Source organism: Pimephales promelas, chromosome 6 (genome assembly GCF_988280905.1).
Source record: "Pimephales promelas chromosome 6, fPimPro1.hap1.1, whole genome shotgun sequence".
Lineage (NCBI taxonomy): Eukaryota > Metazoa > Chordata > Actinopteri > Cypriniformes > Leuciscidae > Pimephales > Pimephales promelas.
Window position 1 is genome coordinate 853,281 of NC_142774.1, and position 26,547 is coordinate 879,827.

General features: G+C 41.5%; 3 protein-coding genes across 7 annotated transcripts in view; 2 read left to right on the forward strand and 1 right to left on the reverse strand.

Annotated features, from left to right (window-relative positions):
* On the forward strand, positions 1 to 17,147 carry LOC120487565 (dynamin-2). 5 transcript variants are annotated; one of them, XM_039683784.2, is made up of 21 exons: positions 1 to 332; positions 2,401 to 2,474; positions 2,904 to 3,053; positions 3,263 to 3,347; positions 4,507 to 4,625; positions 4,959 to 5,057; positions 7,215 to 7,375; positions 8,068 to 8,210; positions 8,303 to 8,438; positions 8,979 to 9,046; positions 10,368 to 10,506; positions 11,422 to 11,508; positions 11,621 to 11,691; positions 11,772 to 11,823; positions 11,907 to 12,017; positions 12,096 to 12,205; positions 12,477 to 12,588; positions 13,543 to 13,707; positions 14,421 to 14,647; positions 14,881 to 15,117; positions 16,047 to 17,147. In XM_039683784.2, exons 1-21 carry the CDS (start codon positions 172 to 174, stop codon positions 16,114 to 16,116), a joined length of 2,577 nt encoding a protein of 858 aa, XP_039539718.2. In that variant the 5' UTR covers positions 1 to 171; the 3' UTR covers positions 16,117 to 17,147. The 5 variants fall into 5 exon arrangements, with proteins under 5 accessions (XP_039539718.2, XP_039539737.2, XP_039539710.2 ...); XM_039683803.2 differs by having other exon boundaries at positions 16,050 to 17,147; XM_039683776.2 differs by lacking the exon at positions 10,368 to 10,506 and adding an exon at positions 9,871 to 10,009 and having other exon boundaries at positions 2 to 332.
* Positions 17,007 to 20,193, reverse strand: tmed1b (transmembrane p24 trafficking protein 1b). Its single transcript, XM_039683840.2, has 4 exons — positions 19,895 to 20,193; positions 19,152 to 19,249; positions 18,555 to 18,741; positions 17,007 to 17,635 (listed from the first exon to the last, which is right to left on the reverse strand). The coding sequence occupies exons 1-4, from the start codon at positions 20,060 to 20,062 to the stop codon at positions 17,417 to 17,419; spliced, it is 672 nt and encodes a 223-aa protein (XP_039539774.2). The 5' UTR covers positions 20,063 to 20,193; the 3' UTR covers positions 17,007 to 17,416.
* The window catches only part of tnfsf14b (TNF superfamily member 14b), a 14,585-nt gene continuing 7,254 nt past the window's right edge, over positions 19,217 to 26,547 (forward strand). Inside the window, exons 1-2 of the mRNA XM_039683850.2 lie at positions 19,217 to 19,346; positions 21,971 to 22,257. Coding sequence (XP_039539784.2) covers positions 22,060 to 22,257 — 198 coding nt within the window. The 5' untranslated portion in view covers positions 19,217 to 19,346; positions 21,971 to 22,059. The remainder of the gene's footprint in view (positions 19,347 to 21,970; positions 22,258 to 26,547) is intronic.

The following is a 26,547-nucleotide window of genomic DNA, read 5'->3' on the forward strand; positions in this document are numbered from 1 at the left end:
TTATGGTGGTCTGCTGACCGGATAGGAAAACTTTCTGCCTGCCTTCGTGTTTCTCTCTGTCTGACAACTGGAATTTTGCGTCGGTTTTGTTAGTGTTAAAGCGGTTTATTTTGAGTCAGCGAGTTATGAAGTGATCAGTTGAGTTTCTCTGGGGTTTGACCGAAGCTAGTCATGGGGAACCGCGGGATGGAGGACTTGATTCCCCTGATTAATAAACTTCAGGACGCCTTCAGCTCCATCGGCCAGAGCTGTAACCTGGAGCTGCCGCAGATCGCGGTGGTGGGCGGCCAGAGCGCCGGGAAGAGCTCGGTGCTGGAGAACTTCGTAGGCAGGTGAGCGTGCGGCTTTTATATGACAAAACACAGTCTTTTGTGTAAACAACACTGAAATACGACAAATACTTATTTCAATTTAAGAGAAAAATGTAACGTTACCTGAACTTCAAAATATGTGCCGCACCATTAAACTCAAATGATCCGTTGACGCGTTCAGCATTCAGAATGTCTAGTAAAAAATTAACCATTTCATAGTGTTGCTGTACTCTAAAAGTGATAGTTAACTCAAAAATTAACATTAAAGGCCAGTTCACACCAAAATCTAAAACTAGATCGAAATATAGACCGGTAACAGCAGCACAGAGTAACGATATCGTATTGGATTCACTTCAACGGTGAAATCAACGGTTTTTTGTTCAGCTGATACAAAATATTGACAGCCAATCAGAATCCAGCTCTCGAGCATTTAAAGCGGCAAGAACACATAAACAGAGCGCTTATATTAATATCGGGAAGAGCTCGGTAACTTCCTAGGCAGCTGGTGACCTTGCGGCTTCTACATGATAAACCACTGTATTTTGTGTCAAAATACTTATTTCAATTTGAGAGAAAATGTACTTGAACTTGAAAATGTGTGCCCTAATGATCCGTTGAGGCGTTCAGTGATCAGAATGTCTGCTAGTCAAAGATTAAAGGGATACTCCACCCAAATATGAAAATTCTGTCATCATTTACTCACCCTCAAGTTATTGCAAACAAACCTGTATGTGTTTCTTTCTTCTGCATAACACAAAGGAACCCAGATAGCAGCAAACACTCTTAAAAATACGTCTTTCAGATACCAATACCTTTGTGCTATCTGGGAAGATATTTTGAAGAACGATTGGAACAGTGTTTGGCACCATTGACTTCCATAGTAGAAAAAAAAATACTGGTGCCATGCAAAGTTACAATCGTTCTTCAAAATATCTTCCTTCAAAATATCTTTTTCTTTCTTAAGCAGAAGAAAGAAACTCATACAGGTTTGCAACAACTTGATGGTGAGTAAATGATGACAGAATTTATTTTTGGGTGGATTTCAGACTCTTGCTGTGCTCTAAAAGTGATAGTTAAAAAAAAGTACATGGGCCGTTCACAGCAAGAACTATCGAAATATAGATTGGTAACAGCACAGAGGAACGACATTGTTCGGAACCACTTTCTCCATTTTTTTTTTTAGTTGATAAACAATACAAATATTGACAGCCAATCAGAATCCCGGTATTTAAAGGCATAGTTAGTGTTGTTGGTGTGAACGGCCCTTAAAGGGATAGTTCACTCAAAAATTGTTATTCTAAACCTGAATTTCCTTCTGCTGGAACACAAAAAATATAAATCTTGAAGAATATGGGTGACCAAACAATTGGACCCCATTGACTTCCATAGAGTGGAAAGAAATGCAATGGAAGTGAATGAGGATCATTTACGGACCTTTATGTTGTTACACACCCATTTTTATTTGGATGTTTTAAGACATTTCATGAGGATCTTTTCCATACAACAACAATAATTCATAGTGAGTGACCACCATGTCGTACTCCAAAAGCACCACAAAAGTCCATATGTGCCATTTTATAGGGAAAATGAGAGCATGTGGGTTTGGAAGGACTGCGTGTGAGTGAATGAAGGTGGGATCTGTACTGCAGATCATGAGTGTCTTCATCCTTCAGAGGCTCAAATGTGTTGATTTCTGTGTCTGAATGGTACACTAAGAAGATCAAACCACATCTAACTGCGTGATTGAGACAGATTTCAGCGTGTGTGGACTTGACATCTTCAGGATTCCTGCTCTAGCAACAGGAAGACACACGCACACATATGTGTACGCTTCTATATATGTATATTCATGGAGGCTTTGGTCTGGGAAGTGAAACAAACAATATTTCCTCTTCTTGTGGTGTGTGTTTTCAGTACTTTGATGAACCAGAGAATTATTATGATGTCTTTTCATAAATGATTCAACCCTTCACTGTGAAAGGACAGTTTTTTGCTAAAAATCTTCTAATGTGTTAAACCACAAGAAAACAAAAAGTTGATGTTTTAATCCATAGAGATGTTCATCCGTCTGTGTGTCTGTGTCATTCAGAGACTTTCTCCCGCGAGGATCCGGCATCGTCACCCGCAGGCCTCTGATTCTCCAGCTAGTCAACAGTAAAGCAGGTAAAACACGCATCACACCTCCTGAACATCCAGTCTCTCACACTCAAGGCGTGTTCACGCTTTTCCAACCGTCGCAATGATTACCTGTGTTAATTTACGTCATGCCCAAAAATCACAATATTGCAATAATGCAGAATGATGATGCTGAAAATTCAGCTTTGCATCACAGGAATAAATGACATCTTACAATATATTCACTTAGAAAATATTTATTTTAAATAGTAATAATATTTCACTGTTTTTACTGCAGGTTTATCCTTGCTGAGCCAAAGTGGCTTCTTTCAAAAACAATAAAACACTAAACACTAGTGTATAATATATAAGAACAAAATCACTAAAGAACTAAAATTAAAATGAATACAGAAAATAAAAATTCTTACAATCAATAACTTTTGATGATTCTCCAGCGATCTCTCTCTGTTCCTCCAGAATACGCCGAGTTCCTGCACTGTAAGAGCCGTAAGTTCACAGATTTTGATGAGGTTCGGCTGGAGATCGAGGCCGAGACGGAGCGACTCACCGGATCCAATAAAGGAATCTCTCCGGTGCCCATCAACCTGCGCGTCTACTCGCCGAACGGTAACCTCATCTCACTCTTCCACAATAAACTCTCTCTCTGTCGTTGCTGCAGTTAAACGTCACATATCCATGACACGTTATGTGTGGCTGTGTATTTATAGGATTATAAGGAAATTTAAACCGTATTAATCTCACTTTCCAAAAGCAACACAGTTATTGATCTGATCTGAATCAACATAATGACGCTTCGAACCGTTGCTCTCTCTCAGTCCTGAACCTGACGCTGATCGATCTCCCCGGCATGACGAAGGTGGCGGTGGGAGACCAGCCGACGGACATCGAGTTCCAGATCCGGTAAGAGCTGTGGGTCTGATGGCCTACAGGACCTGGTTGAAACAAGGGCTACGTTTACATCCATACGAATAATCCACCCAGTCGGACTGAAAGCCTTCATGTAAACGCCTTAACCGACCCGATTGAGCTCGGTCCCAATGAGATTTCGATCCGATTGAAAGGGAAGGTTTATTAAAGGGAAGGATTAAAAAACGAAACTAAAAGGACTTCGCATGTGCAACGACGTAATTGAAATAGCGTAATGATGTAGAAATAGCGCTATGACGTGGAAATAGCGCTATCACGTGGAAATTGTGCGATTACGTGGAAATAGCGTGATGACGTGAAAATAGCGTGATGACGTAGATATGGCGCTATGATGTAGAAATTGCGCGATGACGTGGAAAAGCGCTATCACGGGGAAATTGTGCGATTATGTGGAAATAGCTGGTGACGTGGAAATAGCGTGATGACGTAGATATGGCGCTATGATGTAGAAATTGCGCGATGACGTGGAAATAGCGTAATGATGAAGAAATAGCGTGATGACGTAGAAATAGCGCTATGACATGGAAATTGTGCGATTACGTGGAAATAGCGTGATGACGTGGAAATAGCTCTATCACGTAGAAATTTTGCGATGACGTAGAAATAGTGTGATGACGTAGATATGGCGCTATGATGTAGAAATTGCGCGATGACGTGGAAATGGCTTGATGACGTACAAATAGCGCAATGTAAAAATTGCGTGATGATGTAGAAATGGCGCGATGACGTACAGATAGCATAATGACGTAGAAATGGCGCGATGACATAGTTTAGAAATAGAATAATGATGTAGAAATAGCGTAATGTAGAAATAGTGTAATGTAGTAGAAATAGCCAATATATATAATATATACAATAATATCGTCTCCAAATTATGACCAGATATGGATAAATATTAAGTCTGCTGTTTAAATCAAATAAAGAACCAGTCCAGGAGAATAGTTATGATGCTCAGATAGATTTGAAGAGTGTGACCTATAAAAACACACATCGACCCGATCACACGTTCAGCGCTCATGTAATATAAACACTACACTCAGATTCATCAATCACAATTAGTTCAGTCCGACTGAAACAGAAGCTGTGCATGTAAACGCAGCCACTGACTGTGTGTGTGTGTGTGTGTGTTCAGAGACATGCTGCTGCAGTTCATCTCCAGAGAGAACTGCCTGATCCTGGCCGTCACGCCCGCCAACACCGACCTCGCCAACTCCGACGCGCTGAAGATCAGCAAAGAGGTCGATCCTCAGGGTGAGGCGCTGGACGCGAACAAACCCTCTCCCAGTGTCCGTTCATGAAGTGTTATGTGTCACACAGGGGTCGTTTAATAAGGAAAGCGATTTTAAAGATAATAAAGTTTGATCAGTGAGATCTCTGATTGAAGTCCTTGAAAACCAAATAAGTAGTGCTTGAAAAGTCCCTGAAAGTCCTGGAATTTAATTTGACAGTTTCTGTACAAACCCTGTATAGTTTTATTTCTGACTTGAGATTTTTTTAAATGTTTCCGAGAACATTCAAAAGTAACGTTCCAACGGAGCGTTCACTTTACATTCACATAGCTGACCTCTGACCTCTGGCCTGCAGGTCTTCGCACCATCGGCGTGATGACCAAACTGGACCTGATGGATGAAGGAACGGACGCCAGAGACATCCTGGAGAACAAGCTACTGCCGCTGCGCAGAGGTGCGCACGCATGGCCTCATGGGAAATCACACCAACACCAACACAAATATCTTCTACATAATGAGTAATATGAAAAACTTAAACTTATATTCTTTCAGCTAGTTTCCAAGGCAACATTTCTCATGTTCATTTAGTGTAATTTGATGTAATAAAATAACTAAAATTAAACTAAAAATGTAGAAAAACACAACAAAATTACTAAACTGTTAACTAAAATGAAAAGACATCATAGAAATAAAAGCTAATTGAGGGCAACTAAATCAATTTTCCCCATATAAACACTAACGTATAAGCCGTTACTGCTTCTGCTAATGCCGTTAGCCTGTGCTATTTCAGCTTGTTTTTAAAATACCACGACCATTACCCATGATGATAGACGGACAATTCCACCAATCAGAGAGTCGAACAAGCAAAACACGACTAAACATCTCATTAGCTCCGCCCACTCCCATGAATCAACTCTGACATCATTCACATTGAAAGAGGGGGCCGACGCTAATGCATATTGACAAAAACTATAATGGTATGTAATAATGTTTCCATCCACCACTTTTTATGCAAATTTTGGGATATTACATTTAAAAAAATCACTGGATGGAAATTAGCATAAACTACTATGGCAAAATTTAGCGAAGAAGTACTGTACTGTGATTGGATAACTGGAGTAGGCAGTGGACCAATGGCGTCGCAGCGTCTCTGATATTGGTTTGGTGTTTCTGAAACGCTGGAGTCGGAAGTGTGTGATCAGAATCATCTGGTGTATTCCCTCCAGAAGCGTCTCACACACACACGGGTGTGTTCCCGAACGCCAGAGAACACCACAGCGCTCGACACACACTCGTTTATGATGGAGGAGAAACGGTTTATTACTGATATATTGATCCAGTTTCGCAGGAAGTGATGATTCGGTTCTCTTGAACACCAGAGTATGTGAGCGGAGTGGAGTGGGAGCGGAGCGAGGAGTGGAGCGGCATGATTTTGAATGGAGCGCGGAGCGGATTTTTTTAAAGTCGGAGCGTCGTGGTTTTCACTCGCTCCGAGCGCGCTCCACTACCGCTCTATCACGAGGACAATTCATGCCAACGGCTCATTATAGAACTGCATTTTTAGTAAGGATTCACGTGTTAAACACATTACGCTAGCATGATACAGATGGATCACTCAAATCAGAAAAAAATGTGAGGGTTATGATGACGCCGATGGACATGAGTGGCTGCGGGAGGTTATAGTTATCAAGCCTGTACTGAATATGAGCGGGCACCACGATCTCATGAAAGTGCGAATCTATAGCACACATTTTATTTCTCGTGCCTATTATTATATGCCAAAAAATTGTTTGTGCGTGCAAATGACGCACACTAAACCCCTTGGTCAGGATGGGTATAAAGTGCGTTCTTGCCATAAGTGCGTATGCCCACGAGAAATAAATAGATAGCCTACGCACTTTCATGAGATGGGGCGCTGGATCGGGCGGGGTGAAAGCACATTTTAAACAGGTAACACTTATTCACCAACGCAATCGCTTTCTCACTAATGCATTGCATTCAAACAAATGTAATCAGTCGGCTATCTGTCAGTATTTGATTTTAAATGAGCATGAATCTGTGAGAAATGTAGCGACCCGTAGATAAATAACTGATGAAAACGTAGTTATTTTCTTCTTTCCAAACAAAATGTGCTCTGAAAAAAGCAGCAATGATATTTAATTTATAATGCTGATGTAATAAGCATATCATGTCATAGGAAAAGTTTGCACACTATCCAAATCCAATAAACAACATTGCAACTATTCTCCTAACGTTGTTTTTTTTTTTATTTATTTACTATGCCTATGTATCTATTATGATGAGGAGACATTTTGTGAGATTTTAAAGCATACTTAAATACTTTATTCGGAATTTCCTTGGGGAGCGAACACGGAGCGGTGTTTCTGATATCAGTGAGCGAGGAGTGGAGCGGGAGCGGTAAATGGTGAACCCGGAGCGGAGCTGGAGCGGAGTGATTATATAATGCTTGGAGCGTGGAGGGGAAATTGTTGCCGCTCCACTCCGCTCACATACTCTGTTGAACACACGGGATGGAAACACTGATTTATTTACAAATGATATATTCCAGTTTTCCTCATAATGATGTTCTGTGATGAATGTGTGTGTGTAGGTTATATCGGTGTGGTGAACCGCAGTCAGAAGGACATCGACGGCAGAAAGGACATCCGAGTGGCTCTGGCGGCCGAGAGAAAGTTCTTCCTGTCCCATCCGGCGTACAGACACATAGCGGAGCGCATGGGCACACCGTACCTGCAGAAGACACTCAACCAGGTGTGTGTGTGTGTGTGTGTGTGTGTGTGTGAGTCAGGAAGATGGAGAGACTCAAGAAGTGACAACAACAATCATTGATTAGCATATTCTGTCTTGATAATCATGTTCCCGGGGGCGGGTTTATGTAAATTTTAGGGTTTGTGATGTCACTAGCCAGGGAGGAAGCTCGTGTAGTTCCTATCAGCCGTTTGTTGTAGTCCTTTAATGGGATACTCCACTTTTTTTTTTTTTTGGAAATAGGCTAATTTTACCTTTCCCCCAGAGTTAAACAGTTGGGTTTTACCGTTTTCTAACGTATTCAGACGATTTTCTGATATTTAGAAGAATATCAGTAACCAAACAGTTTCTGGTCTCATTGACTTGCATAGTAGGAAAAAAATATACTATGGAAGTCAATGAGACCAGAAACTGTCTGGTTACCGATATTCTTCTGAATATCAGAAAATCGTCTGAATACATTAGAAAACGGTAAAACCCAACTGTTTAACTCTGGGGGAGAGGTAAAATGAGCCTATTTCCATAAACGTGGAGTGTCCCTTTAAAAGAGATTTCTTTAAAAGCGAATCTCTCCCTTTGCGTTGAGCGTCGTAACTCTGCAGATGTTGTTTATGCTCAAACAGCAACATTACACACTAACTACAGTTATTAAAGTCAAACTTTAAGCACACCGTTTGTATTTGTCCCGTTTCCAGCAACTGACGAACCACATCCGCGACACCCTGCCGGCGCTGCGCAGCAAACTGCAGAGTCAGCTGCTGTCCCTGGAGAAAGAGGTGGACGAGTACAAGAGCTTCAAGCCGGACGACCCCGCGCGCAAGACCAAAGCCCTGCTGCAGTGAGTCACGCATCATCAGATCACATTATAGACAGAAATGAGTGTGAATAGAGGAGACCACATGCATTAAACTACTGTGTGTGTGTGTGTAGGATGGTGCAGCAGTTCGGCGTGGACTTCGAGAAGCGTATCGAGGGCTCTGGCGATCAGGTGGACACGCTTGAGCTCTCCGGCGGCGCGCGAATCAACCGCATCTTCCACGAGCGCTTCCCCTTCGAGCTCGTTAAGGTACGCTAGCCTCGTTTACTCCAGGTTTCACTGTGTTTGCTTTCGCTGAAGTCTCACTAGCTGATCTACAAGATGTGCTGGGTAATGTAAAGTTATGGGCATTAAAGTTTATAGTTGGGATATAAACACTGCTGTCTACGGTAGTGATCAGAATAGAGCAAAAACTTAATGCTTCAAATAAAAAGTATTACATGATTACACCAGTAGGTGGCGACAACTGACTTAGAAAATGACGTCATTTAATCATCAATTCAAGAGATTCGATCAAAAACGCTGATTCATTCAGTAATGAAACAAGTGAAGCCTTTATGAGTGAGTCATTGAATCATTCACTCAACCAAATAGACAATTAACATTTTGTCTGAACCTCTAGTAAATGACATGTTTAATGGCATGATCTCTATTTTAAACCAAACAATCGTGATTCTTACATCATCCAGAATCGTGCAGCGCTGATATAATAGTGAAAGTTACATTTTCAGCCAAACATTTCCTTTTAATCCCATAACACAGTAGATAAACGTGTGTGTGTGTGTTTAGATGGAGTTTGATGAGAAGGAGTTGAGGAGAGAGATCAGTTACGCCATCAAGAACATTCATGGAGTCAGGCAAGAACACACGGACATCATTCTCTCAGTTATTAAACTCCTATATCACACATGCTTTAACCTCTTTAACATTAGAACTGTTTAACTCGGGTGCTCTTCGCGTATCGGTCAAAAATGACTGAATTTTATTTATATTTCAATGAAAGGAATGTACTATATTTTAGTTCGATAATGTTTTTTTATTTAATATTTTGTATTTTTAGGGGATTTTATGGTACTAAATTATATTTACGCTGTGTTTATAATCCATTTATTCACTTTTTGACCATAGACCTGAAAATGAAATTTTAAAAACGAAATAAATAGAATTTTTGGTTAAATCGAATGTTTTATCAAAAATACTATTTTAAATTTGTGTATGAAATCTATATTTTCAAAAAGACATTTTACTCTAAAACTGCAAGAAAATCCATAAGTGTGTGTTCAGTGAGAGTGTGTTCGGCTGCAGTACCGAACGCTTCCACTAGAGGAAACTCTCATTCACTTCCACTGCGCTCGTTTCTGACCGCGAGCAGCTCAAGTGTGAATATTTAATACAGGAGCATTTAACCTGTTCTAAAGATGTTCATGATTTTTTGTGTGATTACATAGCAAGTGCCAAAACTTTACCAAGATTTTTATATCATATAAACGTAAAAATGTACGGTCAGAAATCGCAGACCGAAGAGCACAGATACACCACACATATTCAACATGCACTTAATGCTGATATTTGACCATCTCAGTAAACGCACCGGCTCATTAGAGTCATGGTTTCTGTAATCACACACGGCATGGTTTTACTCTGTTTGACCGTGTGTGTGTGTGTGTGTGTGTGACCTCAGGACGGGGCTGTTCACCCCTGACATGGCCTTCGAGGCCATCGTGAAAAAGCAGCTGATCAAGCTGAAGGAGCCGTGCCTCAAGTGCATTGACCTGGTCATCCAGGAGCTCATCAATACGGTCAGGCAGTGCACACTGAAGGTAGACGGAGAGACGCCTGAGCATGTCACGCTAACGGCTCCGCAAAGCAAAAACACGCTAGCCATGCTGCTTCAGGCTGATTGGCTGACTACTTCAATAAAGAAATGACTAAAACTGCTCGGCTTGTCAATTACATTTCACATCAGCCATACAATCTGACACGAAACGGTCCCGTTAACACTCAAATAGTGTTAGAAAACCACGACTAGCGGGTTAAAGAGCTGCGGTTCCAGAAAGCGTCTCCTTTAGGAACGAGGAAGTACTCCTCGTTGTGTTTTCATCCACCTGTCCACTTTTTCCTTATTGTGCCCTTAATTATCCCCCCAAATAACACCTGCGCTGTCCCATGATCCTCCAGGACGGGGCTGTTCACCCCTGACCTGGCCTTTGAGGCCATAGTGAAAAAGCAGATTGTTAAACTGAAGGAGCCGTGTCTCAAGTGTGTAGACCTGGTGGTGTCTGAACTCGCAACGCTCATCCTCAAGTGCACCGAGAAGGTAAAACATGACCGTTTCTGACAGATCCCGTAACCAATCCAATCCAGTCCTGAAACCAAACCGTCTTTGATTGACAGATCTCATAACCAATCAAATCCAGGCCTGTAACCGAACCGTCTTTGATTGACAGATGCTGTACCCAATCAAATCCAGTCCTGTAACCGACCAGTCTTTGACTGACAGATCCCTTACCCAATCAAATCTAGTCCTGTAACCAAACCCTCATTGATTGACGTATCTCTTAACCAATCAAATCCAGTCCTGTAACCGAACCGTCTTTGATTGACGGATCTCTTAACCAATCAAATCCAGTCCTGTAACCGAACAGTCTTTGATTGACAGATCCCTTACCCAATCACATCCAGTCCTGTAACCAAACTGTCTTTGATTGACATATCTCATAACCAATCACATCCAGTCCTGTAACCGACCAGTCTTTGACAGATCTTTTACCCAATCAAATCCAGTTCTGTAACCAAACCCTCTTTGATTGACAGATCTTATAACCAATCACATCCAGGCCTGTAACCAAACCCTCTTTGATTGACATATCTTATAACCAATCAAATCCAGTCCTGTAACCGACCAGTCTTTGATTGACAGATCCCTTACCCAATCACATCCAGTCCTGTAACCGAACCGTCTTTGACAGATCTTTTACCCAATCAAATCCAGTCCTGTAACCGACCAGTCTTTGATTGACAGATCCCTTAACCAATCAAATCCAGTCCCTGTAAAGTTCAGTGTTTGTCTGTGGTGGATGAGCTCAGCTTGTGTTTGTTTTTGCTTTGTGGGGATTATATTTACTAATCACACACATCACATTCGCCGTCAAACACACATCGGTTCAGGTCCGCATGCAGTCCTACTCATCCGTGTTCCTGCTGCCGCTCTCAGTGTGTGTTTGTGTCGTAGTTGAACTCGTATCCTCAGCTGAGAGAAGAGACGGAGAGAATCGTCACCACATACGTCAGAGAGAGAGAGAGCAAAACTAAAGACCAGGTGTGTGTGTGCGGAAACCTCCCTCCTGTTATTTACTGCTTCATTATTTTCTTTATGTAACATTAATATATATATTTATGTTTGTGTATTTATTCATGTGTGTGTGTTGCAGGTGATGCTGCTGATCGACATCGAGCTCTCCTACATCAACACAAACCACGAGGACTTCATCGGTTTTGCCAAGTGAGTGACTTCTGACCCTTGTTGACCTCTGACCCCTGTTGACCTTTGACCTGATTCAGTCTAACAGCAGTGTGTTTCAGCGCGCAGCAGCGGAGCGCGGCGGTCAGTAAGAAGAGGGCGATGCCCAACCAGGTACGACATCATTCACACACTCAACCAGCTGCCGATTGGTCTGTTCCTTCGCCTCATTAACATAGTCCCTTCCCTCGCTTCAGGTGATCCGACGCGGTTGGCTGACCATCAACATCAGCATCATGAAGGGCGGGTCCAAGGACTACTGGTTCATCCTGACCGCAGAGTCCCTGTCCTGGTACAAGGATGAGGAGGTGTGTGTGTGTGTGTGTGTGTTTAGATCTTTATTCATCATCTTTTGTGAAAACAATCCCTGTGTGTGTGTTTTCCAGGAGAAAGAGAAGAAGTTCATGCTGCCTCTGGATAACCTGAAGCTGCGAGACGTTGAGAAAGGGTTCATGTCCACCAAACACACCTTTGCCATCTTCAACACCGAGCAGAGGTGCGGCTGAGTCTATGTTTGTGCTCGGTTCACATCCGAGTGTGGGTCAATTATCACGCACATGCATGTGTTTAAACCTACCGACGCACTGCATTGCCATAGTAACCGATGCACATATTCCAGAAACGGAAGAGCTGCACGGACACACTAATCGGATGTGTTGCGATACACAGTGTGGACATCAGTAATTTTAGATCGAATCCATCGACAGTGTGAACGTAGCCTTAGTTACAAATCATTGATGATTTAATGTGTGATGTTGTGATTTCAGGAATGTGTATAAAGACCTGCGTCAGATCGAGCTGGCCTGCGACACTCAGGAAGATGTGGACAGCTGGAAGGCCTCTTTCCTGCGAGCGGGAGTCTATCCCGAGAAAGACCAGGTGACTGTCTCACCTCACCCTGTCTCACCTGTGTCTTACCTGTGTCTCACCTCATCCTGTCTCACCCTGTCTCACCTGAGTCTCGTCTCACCTCACCCTGTCTCACCTCACCCTGTCTCACCTGTGTCTTACCTGTGTCTCACCTCATCCTGTCTCACCTGTCTCACCTGAGTCTCGTCTCACCTCACCCTGTCTCACCTGAGTCTCGTCTCACCTCACCCTGTCTCACCTGAGTCTCGTCTCACCTCACCCTGTCTCACCTGTCTTACCTGAGTCTCACCTCACCTTGTCTCACTTGTTTCTTACTTGAGTCTCATCTCACCTCACCCTGTCTTACCTGAGTCTCACCTGTGTCTCACCTCACCCTGTCTCACCTGAGTCTCGTCTCACCTCACCTTGTCTCACTTGTATCTTACTTGAGTCTCGTCTCACCTGTGTCTTACCTGAGTCTCATCTCACCTGTGTCTCACCTCACCCTGTCTCATTTGTGTCTTACCTTAGTCTCGTCTCACCTCACCCTGTCTCACCTCACTCTCTCACCTCACCCTGTCTCACTTGTGTCTTACCTAAGTCTTGTCTCACCTGTGTCTCACCTCACCTGTGTCTTACCTGAGTCTCATCTTACCTGAGTCTCATCTCACCTGTGTCTTACCTGTGTCTCGTCTTACCTGAGTCTCATCTCACCTGAGTCTCACCTCACCTGTGTCTCGTCTCGCCTATGTCTTACCGGAGTCTCGTCTCGCCTATGTCTTACCTGAGTCTCACCTGAGTCTTGTCTCGCCCATGTCTTACCTGAGTCTCACCTCACCTGTGTCTTGCCCAAGTCTCATCTTACCCGAGTCTCATCTTACCCGAGTCTCGTCTTACCTGAGTCTCATCTCACCTGTGTCTCACCTGAGTCTCAAACGCACATCAGTCTCAGTGACTGTCACGCTGACTCTGGTCTGTTTCCAGGTGGAGAACGGGGACGGGGTGGCGGCCGACTCTCTCTCCATGGACCCTCAGCTGGAGCGGCAAGTGGAGACCATCCGAAACCTGGTGGACTCCTACATCGGCATCGTCAACAAGAGCATCCGAGACCTGATGCCCAAGGCCATCATGCACCTGATGATCAACAGCGTGAGTGTGGGCGGGGCTTACGCCATCATCTTATACTGATCACATGTCTTATTCACCTGTCAATCACAGAAGGTACTTCGCTTTTTCCTTTTCTGTGGCATTGGGGTTTGGGTTTTGTTTTTTTAACTTTTATTTGTTTATATTTAGTATTTTTAGTTTTAGATGTTTCAGGAGTTTTTTTTTGCATTGGAGTTTTTTGTTGTCATTCATTCTTTTGTTTCGGGCTGGTTTGTATCTGTTTTTTTGAGTTGGAGTTTTGAGGTTTATTTAATGTTTTGTTTTATGTATTTTGTGTTGGAGTTTTGATTTAATATGATTTATTTCAAGGACTTTTGGGGATTATTTATTTTTTATAATTTTTAATATTAATATTTGTTTTTAGCATTGGATTATTTGAGATTTATTATATTTATGTATTTTTTATTAAGACTATAAATTCTTTGTGTTGGAGTTCTGATGTTTATTTATTAATTAGTATTTTTTTATTTTTATGTTTTAATTTCTTAAGGACTTTCAGGGTTTATTAATTTTATTTGGTTTTATTTTAATTGTTTCTATTATTTTGTTTAATTTATGTTTTGTTTGTGTTGGACTAATGAGGTTTATATATATATATTGTTTTTGGGAGTTTTTCACAATTAGTTTGGGGGTTCATTGGATCCAGTCAGGCGTGTTGAAGCCGGGCTGATCCGGTGTGTGTGTGTGTGTGTCAGGCGAAGGATTTCATCCACTCGGAGCTGCTGGCGTACCTGTACTCGTCGGGCGATCAGAACAGTCTGATGGAGGAGTCGGCGGATCAGGCGCAGCGGCGAGACGAGATGCTCCGCATGTATCACGCGCTCAAGGAGGCGCTGCTCATCATCGGGGACATCAGCACCAGCACCATATCAGCACCGGTCCCGCCTCCGGTGGACGACACCTGGATACACACCGACCCCAGGTACTCTAACAGCCTTCACACACGAGATCTACACATGAACAGTTAAGCCAGGGTTTCCTAAGTCACCTTGGATTTACCAATCCAAACCCTTTGACTGGTAGTGTACAAGCATCATGTGTCAAATCAGGGATATTCCCAAACTTAGGAAAGCTTGGCTTAACTGTTCATGTTTGTATCTCAGTCAGATCTAATAACCCTGTGACTGCTCTGATCCTAACGGCGATGTTTCTCAGTCCCCCGTCTCAGCGGAAGCCGTCGTCAGGCGTGGCTCCGCCCCCCGGCCGGCCCCCTGCCGTGCGCGGCTCCACCCCCGGCCCGCCGGCCCCGCCGCCGCTGAACCCCTCGCCTGCGTTCGGGGCTCCTCCGGTGCCGTACAGGCCCGCCGGCGCTCTGGACCCGCTGGCTCCGCCCCCTCAGGTGCCGTCCCGCCCCGCACGCGTGCCGCCCGCTCTGCCGCCCGGCATCCCCAGGTACGCCCAACACCCTCCTCAAACACCACACACCTTTATTAACTTCCAGTTGCCTCTATAATGAAGGCTTATGAATATTAATTAGATCACATGTCAAGTTCCATAACATATTCATGAGGCACGGATTATTCGTAGTAAGACTCTCTAATTGGCTGACTTTTTATGCCTTCGTTTCTGATAATATATTTGTGTTAAATCATAAATCCAGAAGAATTAAAACAGGTCCATAACTCCATAAGGAATTCATTATTGGAATTGTTTTTAATCAAATTGTTAAAGTTTTATAAATTCAATTAATTATACATGCTTATTGATTATTACATCCTAAATAAAACATTATAATGGAATCCAGAAAAATAACAATTTAGGAAAAAATTATATTTATATTATATATAATTAAATAATATTTAAATCGAATCTCAAAATATAAACATTTAAATTAATTAGAAAGGCTTAATGGTTATTACAATTGAATTAGATCATTCAAATGGAATCCAGAAATATATATTTAAAAAAAAACAGAAACTGAGGAAAATGAAACCGATTTCATATGGCCCTAAAATACTTAAATTTTTGTTAAACTTCTAGCAACTTATTGTTAAATTGTATCAATGTCATGATTTCAAATTGCGCTGGTTATTGATTACTAAAATCTAATTTAGCCATTAACACCGAATTATGAACAAAAACTGAAGAAAAAAATGGAATCCAGAAAAAATGAAAATAACAGAATTTGGGTTGTCATAGAACTCTAAAAATGTATTATGTTTTAATAAATTGTATTCAAAATGTAATTCAGTTAATTGAAAATTCTTATTGATTTATTTATCCATTTAAACAGAATCTTGAACAATTAAAACTGGCTAAACTGATTTCATAGTGCAGCAATACCATGATGTGTTTTCGTGTGTGTGTGTGTGTGTGTGTAGCAGGAGACCTCCAGCGGCTCCAAACCGGCCCACGATCATCAGACCGTCAGAACCGTCTCTGCTGGACTGAGACACTTTCAACTCACACACTGCCAAAGCAAACACACTAATACACACAGTAACTAATATGCACACACACACACACAAGTGCAAATAAGGACGTCAACTCAAAATTTGATTGAGAGATGATTTTTGATACACTTTAAGTAGTAGTTGTAGTAATAATGATTTGTTTCGATAAACATTTCCGTTGTTGGGAGAACAAGCAACACTTAAACGCATGACATCATCGTCACGTACACACACACACACACACACACACAGACGACTGAACCTCTTCAACACTCCTCCTCTGTATTGTGTTTATAATGATGACGCATGATCACATGATCTCCTCTAACGTTCAGCACTTTACCGCTCGACACATTAACGCTGTTATGCGTGTGTGTGTGTGTGTGTAACACACTAAACTACGCTCGCTTCTGCAGCCGTCGAGTGTCAACACTTTCCCACAATAAGAGTCTTATTCCTCTTCAACTACAGCAGTTTATGGATGTTTCTACTTGAACACTTTTATACATCATGTGACTAACCGGAGGCGTGACCTTTCATTGGTTCTTCACTCCTTCATTGTTTCTCTTTCATGACCTTTCGCAAGGACTGCGAACAAAAGCAAACGTATCGTAATGCAGTGATTATAAGAATAAAAGGGCAATTTGTTAAGCGACTGCTTTGATTTCTTGTCCCTCGGATATTCAGTGTGAAATGGATGCGATTGTCTTCATTACTGACATGAAGCTTCGTAAATGTGACGCATTTCCAAATTAAACCAGATTTGTACTGAATTTCTATCCATGAATGAATCGAGCGGTTAAATACGAAGGTCTCTATGTAAACAGAGTTGATAAAATGTGCTGTTCTGTTGATCTGACCTGATCATTGAACACTAGCGACACCACGTACAAACATATGACCCGTTTTATTTGTTTATTGTGTAAAAGTCTTAAAAGGCTGTACAGAAGATTCCCTTTGCAAACGGTAACGCTGTCCCAAACGCCATCATCTCATTATGAAATGACAGGACAAAAAAAAAAAAACAAAGTGACAAAACTATGACAGGAAGACATGAAATGGACAGAAATGTGAAGTCTTGCGTCCTCAAGCGATCAGACGATTGGTTTGGTCTGATACGATGATGATGATGATGATGATGATCAGCAGTTCGGTATTCGACTGCGCGACTGAACTTCACAGGCACCCGGAAACGCCACGAAGGATCGTCCAATAGGAAAGCGTCTACTCCATCTAAAGGCACGGCGGTCTCCGCCTGGTCTCGGGCCTCGACACACGAGCGTGTGTGTGTGTGTGTGTTAGGAGCAGACTCTCCGCTTGTCGTCGAACAGCCGCCGGACGGTGTAGACCTGAGTGAGCGCGACGCTCAGCATGATCAGCATGTTGACACAGGACCAGAAGGAGACCCGCCACAGGTTGTCCTCCAGCAGGTTTCGGTCGCGAGCCTCGAACGCGCGCAGGACCGTCTGCATCTGACGACTGCGCTCCAGACGCCGGTGGACCGCCTCCATGGACTCCTGCCGCGAGAAACCCCAGGTTATTGCGTTTTATACTTCGGGTTAAACATGGAAGCTGGTTTCCACCACCGCATAACAATCAAAATATCAAAAACGTGATTGTGACTTTCTCAGAATTACGACTTTTTTTTTTTTTTGTCAATCCAAATTGTGAGATATGAACATGCAATTCTGAGAAAGGCGCAAATTTGTAAAAATTTTTTTTAATAATTATAATTTTATTTCTATTTTTTGCAATTGCGAGTTTGTCTTGCAATTCTAAGTCTGAATATAGTCGAAATTACATTGAAGAAACCAGCTTACATAGTCAAATACCATTGAAGATCTATTAAATATCATGAAAACTTGTCCGGGCCATATTACAACCAAAAATAAACATAAACATGGTGAAAAATATAAGAAATTCTATTTTGCTTGGTCAATGTAAAGTCATTGAAATAAAGCTTACATTAAAAAAATAAATATAGAAGCGGAAACTTAAACTTTAGATTTATTAAACTATTTTAAAAAAGTACTAAAAATAACAAAATTGCTAAAATAAACAAAAAAAATCAAATTTAAATATTATTAAAAAATAAAAATAAATCAAATTTAAATATTAAAAAGAAGCATAATAGTACATAAATTATACTAAAATAAATCTGTTTAAAGTTAATAACGCCTATCTAGGGAACCAGAATTTTTCACACTGATTTTTTAAATTAAATAGCCTAATTGATAAGTTCACTGATCAAATAAACAATTCTCAAGACTAATTTGTGTGTACACATAGACTTCAGTTGCAAGTTAATTACTGTAAACATTACTCTTACTTAAACTTAAAAATTAAATTAAAGATGATTAGATGTTGCCCATAGAGCGAATTAAATTTCACTAAGAATAATAGTTCAAAACTCAACGCTATATAAACATGTGACACCTTTATGTCGTCCAGCTTGTACTCCAATAGGCTCTCTGGTTCTCCTAGCCCCGCCCACTCGTCGTCCGCTCCCGCGTCATTGGACGGGTTGTCCAGGATGACCTCGAAGAAGACCATCTTCTCGGAAAACCTGCTGAAGGTGTTGTCGAAGCAGATCTGATAATCTCCCGCCTCTGTGGGCTCCACCCTGAAAACACAACGGACCAATCACAGGCGAGGAAACAACAGGAACAGGAACGCCAATCGTTCTGATACGACGATGAACTCCTGTGCAATTACTGTACTTGTATTCCTTGAGGGGAGATTCACACAGAACTGGTTTTTGCTTTTACAAATGTGAGACGCAGAGAAGTGTAATGAAAAATATGTTATTTTAGTTATAACGTAATGGCGTAGCGCGCGCGTTTACGTAGAAAGCCGACAGTAAAGCAGCAGGTTCTGTGAGAACCCTTTCGAAGACTACGGTGGCAGCTCTATGGTACAACTATGTATGATGAGGTGGTAATAAACACCGTAGTACTAGCTAATCGTCATATTCAACTACCATAGTGTGATGCCCAGACATAAATGTGGAGTGAGGGAAATGCGAACACTCACATGTGAACGCCATCAGAACGGCGAAACTCCGAGACCAGGTACATCCCCTCGGGAGAGACGACGGAGAAGTCCACATCCATACCTGCTCCTGCGATCACCTGAGGGAACAACGTCATATCCTCCTTTACCTGCTGCATACCCTAGCAACCACTCAGAATTCCTTAACAACCACAACATCCCATCACAGTTGTACAGGTAAACAAAATTCACTTTTTTTTTAATCTATAATAAAAGAAAAACTAGGAGAATCATATTTGTGACTGTTGACTGAATATGATTATCATTTGATCACGGATGTGAGGCAGGACACACAACAGGCCACCACGATAAACAAACAGCTGAGCTCACACCCTGTAGTTTAACTGATAAAGACATGTAAGGCTTGACACTTATTATAAAGCAATATTATTATAGACTTTTAAACCATACGTATTTATCGTTACAGTTCTGATAAAATGTTATAAATACATTTTATTTTGAGGTGTCATTATTACAGTGTAATTCTATATTTAAATACCGAGTAATATTAATCAAAAATAAAGTGTTACCTCATGTTTTTGAGAGAACATTTTGATAATATTAACGTTATTTTGACGTCACAGGAAGAACGTTTGCCTCATAACTTTGAGGAAAACCTCTCCAGAACGTGATCTAAAGTCCTGAAAGCGTCCGTGTATATTCACAGGTACTGATGTAACGTTAACGTTACATGTATATATTGACAGTTAGAGATGTAACGTTACCTGGTACTCGATCTCGATGCTGCCGTTGAGGACGGCGCTCTGGTAGAAGCACTCTTTACTGGCGGCGGGCAGCAGGAACGTGAACTCGCTGTCTGTGGGACTGAACGCGTTCACCACGCCGATAAACACCGCGAGCAGAGACACACACAACCTCCGCACATCATCCATGCTGTTTTGTCACAGAAAGAGCCTTTTAAACGGTGTTTGTGGCGGAGTTTTTGCAGAAAAACCAGTTAAACCCCCCCGTCCGTCCAGTGACGGATGTGTTCCGCTTCCGTAGCCTAACTTTCGCTCTCAGCCAATCAGAGCTCACCGAGTGTCCACGCGGCAGCCAATCAGCGCGCAGGGACTCGCGTTTTACACATGCGGCGTAAAACCATGGCGTCGAAACTTTTTAATATTATCATTGAATCGTGTAATCATAATAAACATCAAGCAATTATAGATAAGATTAACTTTATAAACCATTTTAATATAACAAATTATAGATATTGGTAAAATACAGGCTAGTTCACACTTCAGACAGCAGTTCAGTATTTAATCGGATATTATTTTACACACTAATATGATCTGTTTTCGCTAGATGGCGGCAGAGTTAAACCATCTCGTTTAGTCCATAGGTTTAGTCCTGCGGATTAACGACACGTGCATCTGTGTGGAAAATAATAAATCTGACAATCAGTTGCTTCTCTGCTACTCCGCAGTATTATATTTCTGCAACATTGATAATTTAACAAACTTCTTAACCACATAAATGGACTTCAAGACTGTACCTTTTAGCTCATAAATACTTTTCCTCTTGGTGATTTTTTTTTTTTTTGGTGCAAATTGTTTGGTAAACTTTCCAAATTAGCCTTATACACGATTTTTAGAAGGTTAATTCATCAAATGTCAGAGTTTTTAGTTGTATGAATAAAAATCTCATGTGCCCTTTTAATTTCTAATCCGTTTAATAATCAATGACGTTTCAACATATTTTTTTTTTACTACAAGATATCATACATTTATTTTTTGCTGATATCTATTGGCATTGAACCACTACATAATCTTCTGAAATTCATTCTCTACAATTTGTAAGCTTTTGGTGGGTGTGATGGCGCAGTGGGTGAGACACATGCCTTTGGTGTGAGAGACCCGGGTTCGAATCCTCAGATAAAATAATAAATGTAAATGTATTATATTTGTTATCACCATTATTAATAGAGTTCAGCTATTGTTCAGTTTCATGAGGGCAGGTGTGTGTGTGTGTGCGTGTGTGTTCAGAAATGATTCATGGTCAGCTTGTGTGCAACTGTTTCCTGTCTCACTGCATCCTTACATCTGAGCACCGGAACTCTCAGCTCAGTGTGTGTGTGTGTGTGTGTGTGTGAGTGAGTGTGTGCACTAGACTCTAGGTCATCAGATAAGCAGTTGCACCTGTGGTCACCCTATTTGTTTCAACTTTTTCCGGATTGTCTTTATATGTGTGCATATCTTCTTGCATCGGCTTCTCTTTCCTACACACACACACACACACACACACACACACACACACAAACAAACAAGCGCAGTGTGATATCAGGACTCAACATTTCATCATATATTTGGAGAAATGAAATTACTCAACATCAGGTTGTTCCTGTTCGGTACTTCAGTGGCTCTAATGATGTTACATAAAAGATATTGTCTTTTTAAGTAACAATAATACAAAGTTATTTTATTCAATAACTAGTGTATTGAATAAAGTCTATAAAATTAAATACATTAATTTTTTTGTAATCAAGTAGGCTATTGTTATTGTAAGTTAAGTTTCTGATAAGTAGAATATTGTTACTTTTTGTACAATATGATTTTGTATGATTTTTTTTTTTACTTTTTTCATATTGCAAAGTTGAGCAATATAAATAGAGAACCGCAACAGAAGACGTGCGTACAGATGAAGTGACGGATGATTTATCATTAGACAGCAGCACTTCCTCATCCTAGTTTCTGTCCCTTGTTGAACCCCTCCCTACTCTCTCTCTCTCTCTCTCTCTCTCTCTCTCACACACACACTCTCTCGCACACACACACACTATATCTCTCTCATTCCCTCAGATGCAGGTGTGTGAGCTGTGCTGTCGCTGAGGATGCAGTGAGTGCATGGAGGAGAGTGAGTCTGGTTAGCTCAGTGCTGTGGCGTCAGCATGCCGGACACGGGCGAGAAGAAGCGCATTCCTCAGGTGTTCGTGGTGGACAGCCAGGCGTTCCCGAGCCAGGCGAGCGGCAGGCAGGACGTCCCGCGGCTCCAGCTCATGAACCTGCTGCTGGCGGCGGCGCTGCTCGGCGTGATCCTCGAGGCGGGCTGCATCTGCCACCTCTACAGCCTCTACAGCAGACACATGGTCAGTGCTTCATTTCTATTGCATAGAGTTATCTGCCACTTCTACAGCAGACACACGGTCAGTGCTTCATTTCTATTGCATAGAGTTATCTGCCACTTCTACAGCAGACACACGGTCAGTGCTTCATTTCTATTGCATAGAGTTATCTTCCACCTCTACAGCAGACACACGGTCAGTGCTTCATTTCTATTGCATAGAGTTATCTGCCACTTCTACAGCAGACACACGGTCAGTGCTTCATTTCTATAGCATAGAGTTATCTGCCATCTTTACACACACGGTCAGTGCTTCATTTCTATAGCATAGAGTTATCTGCCATCTTTACACACACGGTCAGTGCTTCATTTCTATAGCATAGAGTTATCTGCCATCTTTACACACACGGTCAGTGCTTCATTTCTATAGCATAGAGTTATCTGCCATCTCTACAGCAGACACACGGTCAGTGCTTCATTTCTATAGCATAGAGTTATCTGCCACCTCTACAGCAGACACGGTCAGTGCTTCATTTCTATAGCATAGAGTTATCTGCCACTTCTACAGCAGACACACGGTCAGTGCTTCATTTCTATAGCATAGAGTTATCTGCCATCTTTACACACACGGTCAGTGCTTCATTTCTATAGCATAGAGTTATCTGCCATCTTTACACACACGGTCAGTGCTTCATTTCTATAGCATAGAGTTATCTTCCACCTCTACAGCAGACACACGGTCAGTGCTTCATTTCTATAGCATAGAGTTATCTTCCACCTCTACAGCAGACACACGGTCAGTGCTTCATTTCTATAGCATAGAGTTATCTTCCACCTCTACAGCAGACACACGGTCAGTGCTTCATTTCTATAGCATAGAGTTATCTGCCACCTCTACAGCAGACACACGGTCAGTGCTTCATTTCTATAGCATAGAGTTATCTGCCATCTTTACACATATGGTCAGTGCTTCATTTCTATAGCATAGAGTTATCTGCCATCTTTACACATATGGTCAGTGCTTCATTTCTATAGCATAGAGTTATCTGCCATCTTTACACATATGGTCAGTGCTTCATTTCTATAGCATAGAGTTATCTGCCATCTTTACACATATGGTCAGTGCTTCATTTCTATAGCATAGAGTTATCTTCCATCTTTACACATATGGTCAGTGCTTCATTTCTATAGCATAGAGTTATCTGCCATCTTTACACATATGGTCAGTGCTTCATTTCTATAGCATAGAGTTATCTGCCATCTTTACACATATGGTCAGTGCTTCATTTCTATAGCATAGAGTTATCTGCCACTTCTACAGGAGACACACGGTCAGTGCTTCATTTCTATAGCATAGAGTTATCTGCCATCTTTACACACACGGTCAGTGCTTCATTTCTATAGCATAGAGTTATCTGCCATCTTTACACACACGGTCAGTGCTTCATTTCTATAGCATAGAGTTATCTGCCATCTTTACACACACGGTCAGTGCTTCATTTCTATAGCATAGAGTTATCTTCCACCTCTACAGCAGACACACGGTCAGTGCTTCATTTCTATAGCATAGAGTTATCTTCCACCTCTACAGCAGACACACGGTCAGTGCTTCATTTCTATAGCATAGAGTTATCTTCCACCTCTACAGCAGACACACGGTCAGTGCTTCATTTCTATAGCATAGAGTTATCTGCCACCTCTACAGCAGACACACGGTCAGTGCTTCATTTCTATAGCATAGAGTTATCTGCCATCTTTACACATATGGTCAGTGCTTCATTTCTATAGCATAGAGTTATCTGCCATCTTTACACATATGGTCAGTGCTTCATTTCTATAGCATAGAGTTATCTGCCATCTTTACACATATGGTCAGTGCTTCATTTCTATAGCATAGAGTTATCTGCCATCTTTACACATATGGTCAGTGCTTCATTTCTATAGCATAGAGTTATCTGCCACTTCTACAGCAGACACACGGTCAGTGCTTCATTTCTATAGCATAGAGTTATCTGCCATCTTTACACACACGGTCAGTGCTTCATTTCTATAGCATAGAGTTATCTGCCATCTTTACACATATGGTCAGTGCTTCATTTCTATAGCATAGAGTTATCTTCCATCTTTACACATATGGTCAGTGCTTCATTTCTATAGCATAGAGTTATCTGCCATCTTTACACATATGGTCAGTGCTTCATTTCTATAGCATAGAGTTATCTGCCATCTTTACACATATGGTCAGTGCTTCATTTCTATAGCATAGAGTTATCTGCCACTTCTACAGCAGACACACGGTCAGTGCTTCATTTCTATAGCATAGAGTTATCTGCCATCTTTACACACACGGTCAGTGCTTCATTTCTATAGCATAGAGTTATCTTCCACCTCTACAGCAGACACACGGTCAGTGCTTCATTTCTATAGCATAGAGTTATCTTCCACCTCTACAGCAGACACACGGTCAGTGCTTCATTTCTATAGCATAGAGTTATCTGCCATCTTTACACATATGGTCAGTGCTTCATTTCTATAGCATAGAGTTATCTTCCATCTCTACAGCAGACACACGGTCAGTGCTTCATTTCTATAGCATAGAGTTATCTTCCATCTCTACAGCAGACACCCGGTCAGTGCTTAATTTCTATAGCATAGAGTTATCTGCCATCTTTACACATATGGTCAGTGCTTCATTTCTATAGCATAGAGTTATCTGCCATCTTTACACATATGGTCAGTGCTTCATTTCTATAGCATAGAGTTATCTGCCATCTTTACACATATGGTCAGTGCTTCATTTCTATAGCATAGAGTTATCTTCCATCTTTACACATATGGTCAGTGCTTCATTTCTATAGCATAGAGTTATCTGCCATCTTTACACATATGGTCAGTGCTTCATTTCTATAGCATAGAGTTATCTGCCATCTTTACACATATGGTCAGTGCTTCATTTCTATAGCATAGAGTTATCTGCCACTTCTACAGGAGACACACGGTCAGTGCTTCATTTCTATAGCATAGAGTTATCTGCCATCTTTACACACACGGTCAGTGCTTCATTTCTATAGCATAGAGTTATCTGCCATCTTTACACACACGGTCAGTGCTTCATTTCTATAGCATAGAGTTATCTGCCATCTTTACACACACAGTCAGTGCTTCATTTCTATAGCATAGAGTTATCTTCCACCTCTACAGCAGACACACGGTCAGTGCTTCATTTCTATAGCATAGAGTTATCTTCCACCTCTACAGCAGACACACGGTCAGTGCTTCATTTCTATAGCATAGAGTTATCTTCCACCTCTACAGCAGACACACGGTCAGTGCTTCATTTCTATAGCATAGAGTTATCTGCCACCTCTACAGCAGACACACGGTCAGTGCTTCATTTCTATAGCATAGAGTTATCTGCCATCTTTACACATATGGTCAGTGCTTCATTTCTATAGCATAGAGTTATCTGCCATCTTTACACATATGGTCAGTGCTTCATTTCTATAGCATAGAGTTATCTGCCATCTTTACACATATGGTCAGTGCTTCATTTCTATAGCATAGAGTTATCTGCCATCTTTACACATATGGTCAGTGCTTCATTTCTATAGCATAGAGTTATCTGCCACTTCTACAGCAGACACACGGTCAGTGCTTCATTTCTATAGCATAGAGTTATCTGCCATCTTTACACACACGGTCAGTGCTTCATTTCTATAGCATAGAGTTATCTGCCATCTTTACACATATGGTCAGTGCTTCATTTCTATAGCATAGAGTTATCTTCCATCTTTACACATATGGTCATTGCTTCATTTCTATAGCATAGAGTTATCTGCCATCTTTACACATATGGTCAGTGCTTCATTTCTATAGCATAGAGTTATCTGCCATCTTTACACATATGGTCAGTGCTTCATTTCTATAGCATAGAGTTATCTGCCACTTCTACAGCAGACACACGGTCAGTGCTTCATTTCTATAGCATAGAGTTATCTGCCATCTTTACACACACGGTCAGTGCTTCATTTCTATAGCATAGAGTTATCTTCCACCTCTACAGCAGACACACGGTCAGTGCTTCATTTCTATAGCATAGAGTTATCTTCCACCTCTACAGCAGACACACGGTCAGTGCTTCATTTCTATAGCATAGAGTTATCTGCCATCTTTACACATATGGTCAGTGCTTCATTTCTATAGCATAGAGTTATCTTCCATCTCTACAGCAGACACACGGTCAGTGCTTCATTTCTATAGCATAGAGTTATCTGCCATCTTTACACATATGGTCAGTGCTTCATTTCTATAGCAT